Source organism: Hydractinia symbiolongicarpus, chromosome 15 (assembly GCF_029227915.1).
Source record: "Hydractinia symbiolongicarpus strain clone_291-10 chromosome 15, HSymV2.1, whole genome shotgun sequence".
Lineage (NCBI taxonomy): Eukaryota > Metazoa > Cnidaria > Hydrozoa > Anthoathecata > Hydractiniidae > Hydractinia > Hydractinia symbiolongicarpus.
The window spans coordinates 88,002-103,814 of NC_079889.1; the positions used below are offsets into that span (position 1 = coordinate 88,002).

At 31.9% G+C, this 15,813-nt stretch overlaps 2 protein-coding genes across 2 annotated transcripts; both read left to right on the plus strand.

Annotated features, from left to right (window-relative positions):
- Positions 1-10: 10 nt before the first annotated feature.
- On the plus strand, positions 11-12,349 carry LOC130629054 (glutamine--fructose-6-phosphate aminotransferase [isomerizing] 2-like). Its single transcript, XM_057442152.1, has 18 exons — positions 11-154; positions 847-954; positions 1,058-1,109; positions 1,225-1,274; positions 2,029-2,154; positions 4,140-4,198; positions 4,864-5,010; positions 7,333-7,486; positions 7,686-7,794; positions 7,981-8,051; positions 8,209-8,295; positions 8,923-9,116; positions 9,945-10,065; positions 10,279-10,551; positions 10,696-10,823; positions 10,915-11,043; positions 11,412-11,612; positions 11,927-12,349. Exons 1-18 carry the CDS (start codon positions 148-150, stop codon positions 11,969-11,971), a joined length of 2,061 nt encoding a protein of 686 aa, XP_057298135.1. The 5' UTR covers positions 11-147; the 3' UTR covers positions 11,972-12,349.
- Positions 12,350-12,889: 540 nt separating this feature from the next.
- On the plus strand, positions 12,890-14,410 carry LOC130629057 (alpha-(1,3)-fucosyltransferase C-like). Its single transcript, XM_057442155.1, has one exon. The coding sequence runs from the start codon at positions 12,921-12,923 to the stop codon at positions 14,172-14,174; it is 1,254 nt and encodes a 417-aa protein (XP_057298138.1). The 5' UTR covers positions 12,890-12,920; the 3' UTR covers positions 14,175-14,410.
- The last annotated feature ends 1,403 nt before the right edge of the window (positions 14,411-15,813 follow it).

The window sequence follows — 15,813 nt, forward strand, 5'->3', positions numbered from 1 at the left end:
ACATAATGTTAAAAAACATTAGCAGCAATAAAATCATAATAGTATGGGAATCCCCTTCATGTGGTTTGTTAAAAATGGCAGACAAATGCGTCAACAAAATACTTCGCTTTCCTTTTCTCTCGTCCTTGGTAACTTCAGCAAGAAGAAATGTGTGGTAAATATTTATTTTTCTCTAAATTGATTAATTATTGTTTCTTATTAGTATTATTAGATATTCAGGCCTTTGGTGTTAAACTCAATATTATTTAGTGTAACTATTAGCTAGCTAACATCTTAACCTTTGTTTGTTGAAAATATTCTGTAGCTAGCTGCTAGCTAGCTAGTAAGAGTAGCTAATAGCTAGCTAGACGGCTATAGCTTCAAATTTGACGGTTATCTTACACGAACTTATAATGTTTTTCTCCAAATCTAAGATATTGCTAGCTAAAATGTCAAGCAAATTTAGCTGGGCTGGTGGTTTGAAGTGTAGCTTATAGCTAGCTAGCTATATAGCTATATGGCTATAGATATATTTTATCCTACAAGTGCAAAGATAAATTCTGTGTAGTTGGAACATACAATAGATATGTAGTTCAAAGGGGCAACAAAAATTAAACAAATGACCACTATGATCAAGGTTATTTAATTAAACAAAGAAACCTTTTTTTCCTTTAACAGTGACTTTTTTGTTTTGTATACCTGAATAATTAACCAATGTTTTCCTATGCAACCTGGCTTTTTCTGCTTTAAACATGCACACACATTACGAAATTTGTGAGTTGAAGTCATGTCTATTTTGTGCAGTATATGATATATATTTGAAAAGATGGAAATTGTGTATTTTCTGCACTTTTAAAATCTTACTAGGAATCTTTGCTTACTTAAACTATGGAATACCTCGTAGTCGAAAACATATACTAGACACATTAGTGAATGGCTTACAGAGACTTGAATACAGAGGTTATGATTCTGCTGGTAAGACCTTATTAAAAAATCATATAATATATACATTATTTGTTTTGCGAGGCTAAATGAAAGAGGATTATGAAAGACAATCATTTACTTTGTTTACTTTTAGGCTTAGCTGTTGACTCTGATGACCAAGTTGGAGTTGATTCTTTACAAATAAGGTTCACCTTTTTGTTAGTAAATTTTAGAAGAGCTGGTATAATTATTTGATATATATTTAGGTTCCAAATAAAAACATAATAATTGAGTTGTGTTTTTGTTTGCTTATATTTTTAGTATAATCAAAAATAAAGGAAAAGTCAAATGCCTTAATGATAAAATTTTAGGTAAGGATGTTTGTGCTATTTTTCTCAGTTTTTTTCTGTAATAATTGATGATTTATAACCATGTTGTTGTTTCCTGTTTATACTGGGTAATTATAACTAAAGTGTTATCCATAGAAAATGTCAACTTTGATATGCTATTATTAAAAATATTTATCTTAAAGCATAACTGGATAATAAGAAGGGAATGTAACTATCTTTATTTTAAACATGACATATTGTTTAAACAAAATCTGATTTAGTAACAGACATCATTACAAACATTCATTTTATGCCTTGTGTATAATTAAATGTTTTGTTGAGTGGTTAAATTGCTTAAGAAATTACAAAAGAAATGTCAAATTGCTTAAGAAATTACAATGCAATTTTGTTATCAAAACTAATGTTTTAAATTATTACTCTCTATTGTGCAAAAATATTTATTAGGGTCAAGAAACAACCTTGTCTTTAAATGAGTCCTTTACTGTCCAATACCAACTAGTGCATATAAAAAGTTCTTAAATATTTTTAGCTGTATTTTAGCAGTCTTTTTAAGTCATGTGATTAAAAGTGCCATATCACTCATGTGAGATAGTTTCAATCTACATCATTTATTTTTTTTCTTTTGGAGGTTGTGTCATAAGACAGCAACAGAGTTTATTCATGCTCCTTATTGACAAAAGAACTTGATAGCTCTATTGCTAATAATAAGCATTCTTTGTGACTGTAATACCAAGCTGGAAGTGGGTATCAAACATTTTCTTTTTTGCTTATACAGCGCAAAAAGATATTGTATTTGAAAAGGAGTTTAATGTCCATTTGGGAATATCACACACACGATGGGCTACTCATGGAGAACCAAGTGCTTTGAATGCTCATCCTCAAAGATCAGATGACAAAAATGGTGAGTTACAGTACCATTGTTGGTTAACAGATTGAGGTTTAGATTAACTAAAAAGAATAGAATGAAAAAGAAAGTAAAGTATAATCGTGTATAAATTACTCCCAACTAGAAAAAAATAAACATTTGTTATTGATGTGGTTAGCACAACATGTTTCTATTTGATCAAAAAAACTTTCACACATTTGATTTATCACCATAGTTATTATAGCAAGATGTTATATAATCTGCTATAGTTGAAAAACTCCTTAAACTTTGGAGTGTGAAAAGTGATTTATTCAAGTGTTTTAAAAGTAATTTCAATTAATTTTAAACCAAAACAATAATAACAAAAAGAACAAACAAAAATGATTAAGGTGCTTCTCCAAAATATTGTTTGCACATGTCACTGAAAATTTCATTCTTTTTACCAAAATAGCTTTCTACAGCTAAAATGAACTTTTTGTAATTTGCATAATGTTTGTTTTCCAGGTGTTTTTGATGTACCAAGCTAATTTTCTAACAGTTTCCCAGAGAGTATTGATTAGTTCCTTCAACTAACTATCCAACTGTTATTTTCCTTGTTAAGTCCAAAAAACAAAATAAAAGAATCCAACTATATATATTTAATTTGTTAGACACCATTCTTGTTGTTTTGCTATAGAGGGTGTCCTGTCATATAATTATTTAGTTTACTGATTTAATGCTATAATCATGAATTATTTATTTGCGATTATAATCATAAAGATAAATAAATAATTAATAATTTTTAAGACTTACATTTGGTGCCCAAATAATTTTGTGCATTGGTTTGCAATACAAAAATTGTGAGAAAAAGTTATATTACAGTAGACAGTTTTTTGACAATTTTCACATATGCATTACAGTACACATCAAGCTAATGCTGATTTAAAAAATTATCTTCATCAAACTCTTAAAAGAATACTAAGGAGCAGTACTGATTGTGTTGTTTACATTCTGTGTGGAGGGCTTGGAATTCGAGTCCAACTCGCGCTGAGACTCGCTTAAGTCAGGGTCATGGGAGTCCAAAGGGACTCTCGCAAAAGGTTTAGGATGAAGCTTAGCTAATTAGATTTTTTCAAGGATATTTTATTGTGCATTTTTAATTTACTTTATTTACAAATGTTTTAGTTATTCCTTGAACTAAACTTATTTAGGTTAAATACTGTATTTCCATGTGTAAAAAGTATTAAGTTTATAAAAAAAATTAGTAGAGATAATATTATTTTAAATGATCTTATTAGCACAAAACCAACAATAAATTTTTTAATATGCAGAACATGTTACGATTGTAATACATCAATCATTTTCAACTGAATAAAATATACAATTTTTTTATGGATGATTAATCAGCAATCAAATACAAGGCTTTATTAATAATCATAACTAAATAGATAAAGTTCAACTTAGGTGCAAGACCTGCTTGTTAAGAAGGGGTTGTTGCCAACCTATATACAAACCTTCCTTCACATTTAATTGATATTTGGTTGGCACATAGTCTATAATAGAAAAAGAAGATTCATTACAACTGTTTTTGCACTTACACTACTTTTATTGTATTATTAATAAAGCCTTGTATTTGATTGCTGATTTTTGTATATATATCATCCATAAAAATTGTATATTTTATTTAGTTGAAAATGATTGTTGTATTACAATCCAAACATGTTCCGCAAATTAAATTTTTTTTTTTTTACTTTAAAATTATTTTAAATATGTTTAATCATGTCATTTTTTTAAGCATGAAGTAAAAAAATAACATTAAATAAAATTAAACCCTTGTTACTTATTTTTATGGGAGTCTATAAAAACTAGGTGGACATGCGCAATGTATTTGAAGCGAGTCTGAAAAGACTTCCCCGAAATGGGTTGAATTTCAAGCCCTGGTGTGGTAGTGAGCAGGACTTGATGAGCAGTTGTTAAACAACCACACATGGCACATAACATCTGCAAAGTTTTTTAAAAAATCATTGAAATCTTTTTCATAGAATTTGTTGTTGTTCACAATGGTATCATAACAAATTACAAAGACATTAAACAATACTTGGTAAGTCTGGTGGAGAATTTCACCTTAGGTAGAGAAACAGCGATGGGAATATTTTATTTTTAATATTTTGTAAAGTCCTGAACCTTTGAATATTTGGAAATTAATATTTTATAAAATCTAGCAATGTTTATTTTTATTCTTTTAAATGTAATTCTTAAGATAATGAGATCTTCTAGCGTACTGAAAACAAGGAAAAAGGAAGGAAGGAAAGTGTGTGTACAGAACAGAAAAATGATGTTTATCATGGTTAAAGAGTTATTTCTTACAATCAGGCTTTCTCAGGAAGGTGTGCGATAGTCGATGCACACACATTCCACACCCGCAAATTGATTGAGGCATGCTATTCATAACACATACAAAATGCCAAATTTTAAGGTTGACCAATGTAGCTCATGTTCCGAAATGTTCCTAAAAAACCTGATTATTTACCTCTCATTTTAAGCAATTTTGTCACAAGATTACCCTTTGAAAAATAAGTACTCAAGAAAAAAATTCATAAGCAGACTGGTACTTAACCAATTCATCATAGTGTGCTAAACAAAAAGGTTTTAGGACTCTTTTGTATGAGATAAGGGAATTGTATAGAATAACAATTGTTCAACTTGTTAGAGCTGTGAAATTTAATCTTCTGTAATGTTTCCATATTGTTTCATTTTTATCTTTAGGCAAAGAAAGGTTATTTCACCGAATCAGAAACAGATACTGAAGTCATTGCGAAACTACTAAAATTTCTTTATGACCGGGATATAAAAAGTGATAACAAAAATAAACTTACTTTTCAAGAATTAGTGGAGCAAGTTATTCGGCAACTGGTACGTTTTTAGCCAATTATCTTTTTTTAGCATCGTAAAACCTGGTGTATTTGCACAACCAAATAGAAAACTGAAAACTGAAAACTGAAACTCATTCGTGCAATAAGTTTTTCTTCTTGTGTGTACAGTGAAAGTTAATTAAACATTTTCATGCAAGGAAGAACAGAAAAATATTTTTTTCTATTCTATTTTATCTCTATATGAAAAATTATAGAAAGCTGTGCAAAACGAAATGTTATAGGCGCAAGCATATGAAAAATAAAATCAGCTTAAAAAAAAACTTTCATAAACTTGTTGATTTCCGCCAGCGAAGGCGGAATCTATAAAATGGGCTGAAGGGGATAGAGAGATAGATTGAGACAGTGCAGGTAGGCTGGATGCCCAAAACTTATCCTTATTTTGACAGTTTTTTTTAAAAACGCTGCTAAAATGAGTTTAAAGCTAATAAAAATCCTAAGAGTGCAACAAATTGTTTTATTATCCATTAAACAATACTTTATTTTAAAGTTTATATGCTATCAAAAATTTGTTCAGTGTAGCATAATGAAGATCATCTTATAATGCGCCATATTTGATGTTATTAACTCTTCCCTTTAATAATTACATCATTTTCTTCTGTACTACAATTTTGTAAGCATGTAGACTAAAGCTATACTCAGCAGAACTAATTAATGATTCATGAATTTTAATTTAACAAGGAATTGTTGAGGCTGATTATTTTAGGTGATAGATAATGTATTATAGCTATAAAATCCCTATAAAATCGTGACAAGTGTGTTATAAAAAAAATTTGAATATGTAGTCTGAAAAAGACCTTTCATAATTGATTATGTAAAAAAAAATTTTCAGGCTTGCTTATTTTAGCAAATATTTCTTGGGTTTAAGGCAATAAATAACAAATTAAGTTTGATAAATTTTCTCCCTGATCTTTGTCAGAGCATCTTCAGATCATAACTAAAAACGTCTTTCAAAATGCATGTACAAAATGTTAAAAAATTCTCTTGATAAAATAAAATGTATAAAAATCGTTTATTAACAATAAAAGTCGTTAAAAATTATAGTATGTTTTCCCAAATTTCAGATAATCGTCTTATTTCATCTTTTTTGTTCAATAAATCCGATTTGTGTTGTTTAATCGCTAATGCCTCTTTAAATTTTCTTTTATTAAAATTGTTTTCCCTATAGAGAATTTCTATTTTCTCAAAGTTCATTTCGTGTTTTGTTTCTTTTATGTGTTTGGACATTCCAGAGACGTTTTCTTTATCGTTTTTTGCGCCATTTTTGTGTTCTTTTATTCGTGTTGTCAACTTCCTTCCTGTTTCTTCTATGTAATATTTTCCACAATCTCCACACGTTACTTATATACAACACCTGATTCATTGTCTTGGTTTCCGTTTTTCAATATTTTGTTGCCTTTTACAACATTTTTTAGCGCTTTGTTTTTCGTATGTGTTAATTTTACATTAAATTTCTTGCATACTCTGGCGATTTGTTCTGAGATGCCTTTTTCATAGGGTAAAAACAATCGAATTGAATTTGTGTCGTCATCTGTCTGGTTTCTTCCATTACATTCTTTGTTTAATGTTTCTTTTATCGTTTTTGTTACGATGTTCTTGTCAAACTCATTTAATTGCATAGTTTTTTGTATATAATTCAATTCTTCTTTGAGGTCTGTTTCTTCTGTGCAATTGCTTATTCATTGCTTATTTTGTTTTTATTGTTCATCAATTTTCAGGTTTATTATTTTTCCTTTAAAATTGTTCTTATAGAGAAATGAATTTTATGTAAGTTAAGTTAGCTATGATTTACAGTTTCAATAATAATCAAAAATTAAATTTTAAAATTTTAGAATATTCAATGATTTTGTTCCCCAATATTACTCAGTCCTCTTCAAAGTTCAGTAATTTTTCAGATTCTTGCTAATGGCGAAAATTTTTAAACCGCAGGGCTTTTTGTTTGCTTTTATTTTAATTGATATAATTTTGCACATTATTTTTATTTAAAACTCTTTTTCCTAATCCTGAACTTGAGAGCGATCTTTTTAAACCCAGTGTTATAATCTTAAAATGTCTTCCAGTAAGTTTTTAATGACACTTTAAATTAACCTATTTAATATCGGTGATGTTTTGATGGTTATCAACTCATCTTAAGTTATAGCAATGCTGTTTGCATTTCAGGCAGGAATGTAACATAGTTATAGTTAAAGTGGAGGAAGAATTAACTGTTAGAATGGAGTCCCCAAGGACATAAAACTTCCTGTTACTTACTTATATACAACTTGTACCACACTATGAATTATTGTGCCCCATTTTCTATATTTAGGAAGGTGCTTTTGCACTTGTGTTTAAGAGCTGCCAATTTCCAAATCAATGTGTAGCTACAAGAAGAGGAAGTCCATTGTTGATTGGTGTAAAAAGTGACAAGCCTATAACTGTTGACCAAATACCCGTACTGTCAAGTCAAAAATGTCCCACAGGTATAGACAACATTATTTCAAATATCTTTTTGTGTTTTGATGTCATTAAACATACAAGACGAACAATGCGTAGTGTATGGAATTTACCCAGCATTATTACAATATTTTAAAATTATTTCACTATAGTGAAAAATATTGCTATACCCGCTTTATAAATCATCCATATTATTTTACAAGTTTAAACTCTTGGCTAATTTAGAACTTGCATCAGATGAAAGATCAACAATTGAATATTCTTCCACTACTCAAAACTTTTGTGTTGCCGATGACGAATCTGGCATGGAATATTTCTTTGCTTCAGATGCAAGGTACAATTTTATCTGTTGAAATGCTGTTAGTTGTTCCTTCCTTCTCTGACAAAGTCTTGAAAATGTTCTCAAGGCGATATTAATCGAATCATAAAACTTTTTTGGCATGTTTCCTTTTTTGTAAGGAAGTAGGAAGTCTCCCCTGAGACTTGTAGTATAAAATTAGACATGGTTTCTTTTATTTAGTGCCATTGTAGAGCATACAAAGAGAGTTATATTTCTTGAAGATGGTGATCTTGCATGGGTTAAAAATGGAAGTAAGTTTTTACTAAGTTTAATTTTAGTTTTTCAAGTTTACAATTGCATTTTTTTTTTAAATAATTCTTACCTTACACTGAAATTTTTTTTACCTTAACACCAATCAATTCAACATTGTTGTATTAATTTTTATGCTATACTTTTTATCCTCAACAGATCTTCAAATTGCACGCATGAACAACTCGACACCACCTACACGTGATGTGCAAACATTGCAGATTGAAATTCAAGAACTCATGAAGGGTTAGTTAAGGATAAAATGATGATAATGTACAAGTTTGATTGGTCGAAACTTTCGATACTTTTGTCTAATCTCTTTAATAATAGCCGTATTTTGTCTGTCTGTCCGCGATATATAAAAGACGGGCGACCCCGTGGATTTTTCCACGGGTTAACGGCTAGTCTATATTATAATACCTGTATGCGTCTGTCTGTCCAGCAAAATGGTAACCACAGTAGCAAGACACACTATTAAGGATGGGCGAACCCGTGGATAAATCCACGGGTTAACGACTAGTATACTAAAATGCAACCGTAATAAATTGTCGTTATGGTTTGAGACTATTATTATTCCAAATATTAATACAGGATATAGGCACTTCAGTGTTGGAAACACTGTTATTAATGTGGGTCCTGTGTTTGGGATGTATACATTAAGTATACACCGGTAATACCTACCCAATTTCCCTCACATGGCATGGTTGACCCGTAGCTGTGGTAAAGACACTTGCTAAACATGCCTGCTCTGTAGACTGAACCACGGACCTTGTGATTGCGAAGTGAACTCCATACATAATAGCTAAAACGTGTATAGGTGTTGATTACATAATGGTGTTGTTAACTTAACAGTTATTCTCTCTTTTTTCACAGGAAGCTATAGTACGTTTATGCAAAAGGAGATCATGGAACAACCAGAAAGTGTCTACAATACGATGCGTGGAAGAGTTAACTTTGAACAAAATAAAGTTATTCTTGGAGGGTTGGTGTCTCACATGGATTATATCAAGCGGTGTCGTCGGTTAATCTTCATAGCATGTGGAACAAGCTACCACAGTGCTGTTGCGGTATGTTATCTGGTTATAACTTCTAGAAAATACTTTAATAGCAGGACTTTTTGTCGCAAAATTTTATAAAATTCGCGATAATTTTTTTCGCGATAATATACCTCAGTGAATCGCATAGGTAAGTTAATATGCTTAGTTCGCAATTACTTGTCGGATAAACTGTTGTTTAAATGTAGGTTTATTTTGTGGGAATCACCTCATTAGAAAGTCCGTAGAAGTTTATTCTCACGGATTAAACAAAAACCTCTTTGTGAAAATTTAATTTTGCGAAAGTTGCAAAAAATTCGTTGCAGAATTGACGTTTGCAAATGGTATGGGAGATTCCGAATAGTACATTTTTATTTAAATTGCAGAATTTGAGAATCTGAGATAGTAGCTAACTGTGGATGTTTTTTTCTCGTTCACACTTTTGCTTTATCGTTTCCATGGTTATCAGTTTTAGAAAAGTAAATTCTTTCTAGAAAACTCCAGAAATTTCTGGAATTTTGACGAAGTGTTGAAGACGTCCTGAATTTTTTCTGGAAAGTAATTTGATTTTTGCAATTCGAAATGCTTACAACTACATAAATAATTTCTCTGATAAGTAATCAAATATTTTTTTTAAATACTGAAATTCCTGGACATTTAGCAGGGTTGAAGTTTTGTTCCTGAAATGGCATAAAGAGTCAATAGCTTTTGTCCTGAAAAAAAAAGGAAATGTCTTGAAATTTCCTGGAATCTTGTTTTTAATTTTCTGCGTTTATCACGGTTTCCCATGAAAGTGTTAAGCACCAAGCAGCCTATGCTAAACTTTGAATTTGAACTAAATATCATTTTTTATTTTTTTAGACCAGACAACTTTTGGAAGAACTAACTGAGTTGCCAGTTATGGTGGAACTTGCCAGTGATTTCCTAGACAGAAATACGCCCATTTTTCGTGATGATGTATGCTTCTTCATAAGTCAGTCAGGTGTGAAATTTAATAGTTTGAAGAATCAGGGCAGGGGGTTACATCGCAGGGTCATGTTTGTGTTAATTTAAAGTGTGCGTTCACCTTTACATGTCGTGTTAAGGATTTATGGACGTAGCACAATAAGTTTGAAGGGCTTTCCTTTCACTTAGATCTCTTATAACAACTTTTTTGTGACTTTTCTATTTCTCAATTGCTATTTTCTGTGTACAGGCGAAACAGCTGATACCCTGATGGCTCTTCGATACTGTAAATCTCGTGGCGCGCTTCTTGTTGGTATCACTAACACAGTAGGGAGCAGCATATCTCGTGAAACCATGTGTGGTGTTCACATCAACGCTGGACCAGAGATCGGTGTGGCCAGTACGAAAGCCTATACCAGTCAGTTTCTTGCTCTTGTCATGTTCGGAGTGATGATGGCTGAAGATAGAATCTCTAAACAAGACCGTGTTCGAGATATCATACAAGCTTTGAAAACGTTCCCAGGTAATACAGAATTTCACCTGTCTTTGGAGCTCTTTTATCTTGTATATAAAATTGGTAGCCTTCAGATATCAGTCTTTACCAGCAACGGTCTTCAACTGAAGAGGCTATCCTGGGTAGAAACAATTTTTTTAATCTTTATTGCAGAAAAAGTATCTGAGGTCTTAAAGTTAGACGAGGAAATTCACAAAATTGCTGAACGCATTTGTAACCAAAAGAGCTTGCTAATGATGGGTCGTGGTTACCAGTTTGCAACCTGTTTAGAAGGCGCGTTGGTAAGTGTCTTTTCCTTCTTCAGATTTTGATTTTCAGCCAAATCAATGATTTAATACTGATACGTTAAGTATCTCATTTTTTGTTGTTTAGAAAGTTAAAGAAATAACGTACATGCATTCAGAGGGGATTCTAGCTGGAGAATTAAAACACGGTCCGCTAGCTTTGGTTGATAAAGACATGCCAGTGTTGATGATAGCATTAAGGGATAAAACTTATGACGTGAGCTTACCTTGTATTTGTCCTTGTTTGTCAGTTAATTGTCTGCCGTCATGCGCTAGAATACACATTTGTCAACAGCATTCCGCAATCTGTTGTTGCATTACAACTTTACATTACAAAGGTACACTTTGGTGCAACCATAACCATTGTCAGCAAAGTATTTTTGTGTTTTGAACTTAGCTTTTCCTTTATTTAAAAAGACAACAACAAATAATTGGAAATTAACATTTAGAAAAAAATTTGCGCAGGAAGTTTTTAAATGTCGTCTTATCTTTTGTAGGTAGCATGTAGTGTGTGTATGGTAGTGACCCTTCTTATTCCCAGACAATCCTTGCTAAGTTGTGACTTGTGCGTAAATTATTTTCTAGAAATGTATGAACGCATTGCAGCAAGTGCTTGCTCGGAAAGGTCGACCTATCATCATTTGTTCGAAAGGGGACGAAGAAACAAAAAAACATGGCTACGCTAGTTTGGAGATTCCAACAGTACCAGATTGTTTAGCTGGTGTTCTTACAGTCATCCCGCTTCAACTTCTTTCCTTTCACTTAGCTGTTTTAAGAGGATACGACGTAAGCTCCTGTTTGTTTTTGTTTTCTTGTTAACATGATTTCAATATTTCAATTTTTACGCCATATTGACACGGGCACATATAAATTCTAATCAATAATCAATAGACCAATACGTGTTTCTGAAAAAACACTGTTAAGATTTTATTAAGTTAGGCGCGGCTTGTAATAAGTATGCTTAATTAGGCGATATAAATGTATTTTATTTATTTATTACTTTTATTATTTGGGGAAATTACCCAAAACTGCTTTTTATACTAGCTAGAAATTTAAAAAATACTGTTGTGTTGGTTCAAATTATTTTTCATTACTTTTAGGTGGACTTCCCGAGGAATTTAGCAAAGTCTGTAACGGTAGAGTAGTATTCTACAAAAGACAACATTAAAATAAAAAAAAATAAAAAAAATTCAACACTAACAATGATAATCATGTCCAACGAAGTGATTTTTTTTTAGTTTTTAATTATTTGTATTTTTCGGTGACTGTTTAGTGTATGTACTCTGATTTTCAGAATTAATTAGGGAACTAAGGAAGGAAGACTGGTACTAGTTTTTTATCATTTATTTCTGGGGAGTATGGGGACGAGGATTTTTGGTCTTTGATGAAGAAGGTTGATTAATCATATTTCTACTTTATCTTTACTTTTGTGCTTTTTGCCATTTTTGTTGTAATCATTTTACTGAGATGTATAATATGTTTGAATTGAAAATGGGAATAAATATATTTTATAAAAAAAAAAATGGTTAAATTTGTGTAGACGCCCAACCTTGTACCCAGCGCTCTTCGTATAGCAATGTGTGATACAAAGTACAGAAACTGTTCATTTGTGAGTCTATTGCAATTAGATCACCTTCGCGATTTTTAACCAATTTCGTAAAACTAAGTCTTTGCGAAAAATGACAATGGACAAATGTTGGCGATGATAAATCTTCCAGAAAATTCTATGAGTAATTCCACTATTTGCAAATTCCAAAATTTGTAATTTGTATATGACAAATCCCTTTAACATTTTTTTATATTTATTTTCAATAATTAGAAAATGTGTCTTAGCGAAAATATGCGTATTACTTATCTTCGCGAAAAATAATATCGCTGATGTGCACTGTTACGTCAATTATACATCCACGTAGCTTGATTTTTATATTCAAATAAAAAACAAGAGTGATTGAATGTGTGGATACAGAAAACTGTATATGAATACAGTATTATTCAACTCTGCGGTCAAATATTAATTAGTAAAAGGTTCACAATCAGAAAATCATACAAAAATTATTATCAAATTTGTGTGAAACTTGGTTTTACTTCCGCAAAATGACACGGCGAATTGGTATACTGCATGGACGCCATATTTATATCTTCATTGTCGCAATCGGCGTCGTTATTATGTACAGATTAGTCGTGAATATTTTTACGGCGTATGTCTTACGTGTATATTCTAAAGAAAGTTGTGCTACGTGTCGAGAAAAGTTTAAAACGAATTACAAAGATGACGAAAAATTGAAAATTTTGTTTTTCACTTCATCCGTTAATGTTTCTTCGCTTCGACAAGCTTGTTGTATACTCCATCAGAAACATTTCGGTGGAATTTATGCAGGAAAAGGAAAAAACAAAAAAGAAAGGTTTCGGATGAAAAAATATTACCTCATTCGTTGGATAAGGACGTATCGTGTGATAATATTTCATGTAAAAGATATGCCCGGACCCAGACTGTTACGTGAGGTTAGTTTGTCACGGCCCCACGGTCAGTTAAGGGCGTACTATAACAAAGAAAGTCCTTATAATACAATAAACTTAATAAATGGGAAGTTTGACCATTTGTTTAACTTAACCATCACTCCACTGCGAAACTCGGATATTTTTGCTCCTTATGGGTATTATGAGCGAAAAGAAGAACGTGTCCACAAAACTGATGTAATGAAATTGAAAGTGAGGCAAATACAACATGGTATTAATATACCTTTCGAAAGTAAACCTCTGTTAGTGGCATGGGTTGTGAGTAATTGCGGACATCGTCGAGATAATTTCATCACAGCTCTTTTAAAATATTTACCAATAGACATCTATGGAAGATGCTCAGTGAAGTTCAATCAAGCCAAAAGATGCGAGAGAGACAGCTACCAATGCGAGGCTGAGTTACAAAAGTATAAATTTGTGATTGCGTTTGAAAACAGCTTCTGTGACGATTACATCACTGAGAAGTATTGGGACGCCATTTTCAGAGGGAATGTCCCGATTGTTTTGGGTGGTCGAAAGTACGACGAGAAAGTTGTAATCCCTGGATCGTTTATACAAGCACGATCTTTCCATAGCGCAAAGTCTCTTGCAGAGTACATTAAATATGCTGCTAATGATAAAAAAGAATACGAAAAATACCTACAGTGGAGGGAGTTGTTTACGCTCAATTACGATCCAAACAATCTCCATCGCTTAGATAAGATTGTTGATCAATTACATACTACATTGCACAACGGGTTTAAAAACAACAGTTACGTGCTGTCTTCATTTTACAGTAGACGAAAAAACTGTGTTTTAGAGATAAATGACACCTCCTGGAACGAGACCTAGTAACAAAGGGAGAAATACATTAGTATGTACAAGCACTGCAGCATAAGGTGCCCAAATGTAAACAAAACGAAGTGTATTAAAATTTTTTTTTGAATTTCTACAACAGGGCGCTTTCTCAACTGTGTGATATGATAGGACGTAAAAGTGACGAAGCTAGATTGCCTACGTTTTTGTTTTGTTAGAAGCATTATTTTTTCATAATCTGTCTTACGGAAATACATTTTCGTAAGAAATAACTTTTGCAGTTTCTCAAAGTTTTGCGAGAAAAATTGCAGAGCTTGAAATTTAGAGATTACTATTTGCGAGCTTTAGATCTCGCAAATTTTTATCATTTTTACAATTCTATGAAATTAATACAATTTCCAGTTCTATGGAATTAATGAGGTTAAGATACAGAGCCATCCAATCAGAACATCATATAGCAATAAGAGACCTGGGGACAAGGTTGACATATACAGATATTGGGAAGACATGCATTACATTACTAGACTGCATTGAATCCTACCTATAGCTGAAATTATCTGATCTTTCTGTTTCATTTACAGTGCAGAAAAAGCTTGAAACTAAACAAAACGAAAGTCAATGAATCCTTGAACGAAAATACAGACACTTAAAATACCTAAAAATGCGAAAAATGTTAGTTATGACATTCGCGAAAGTTTGGATTTTATTCTTCCTTTTCTTAAATACTAATTAGTGTCGATATACCTGGTGCTATGTCTAATAGATATAAATTTTTCAGTCTTTGTTTATAACACGTACATACGGGCGAACGATATAAAGAGAAAAATATATAATCCATTTTTTCGCGAAAATTTAACTTTCGCGAAGTAACGAGGACTTACTTCGCCTTCCTTAGTTCTTGCGAAAATCAGTCCCCTTACCAAAAATATTTTATACAAATAGGCCAGGCCCTACAGAAATGTCAGTTCGACCTCGAAATGACGTACGCTATTAAAAAGTGGCCGCTATAAAGTGTCTGCCACACGAGGTCTGTGAAGTGCTTGTAGAGAGGTATATGCTATAAAGGATGTCTTCTATAAAAGGTTGGACTATGTACGTAATTTAGCAGGAGTTAAACGTTAAATCGCACAAAAAATTCCGCAGAAAGATGCAACTTTTCGTTATAAGAATTTTGGATATAGATTGCCACACGATAAAATTCAGTCTGGCAATTCGTACGATTCACTGTCAGGATTATCTGATAAAAATTAACATCCACTGCTCAAGCCGTCATTGCGAAGTAACACACGATTTATTTTGTCGAATCCAATTTGTCAAATGCTAACTTTGCAGATAAAAGTAATGAGGCGATACAAGATGCACTTTGTCCAATTCTATTTATCATATTTCGATAAATTTAATCGTATATCACCCTTTTTTATTTGCTTCGAGTTTGATTGGTTGCAATCTTGAACATGTACAACCTTTCAAAACTGAAAGCAATTTGGATTCGACAATTTGAATCACAAAAGACTAACACAAACTTGTCGAATTCGACAAATTAGATTCGAAAAAATAAACCGTGTATCGTCTGCTTAAAAACGCTAGTCAAATATTTTTCTTGATATTTCTTTTTAAAAAACGCGATGAAGAACTTAAAAAACTACAAACAAAATATGTTCACCCTCTGTTGTTA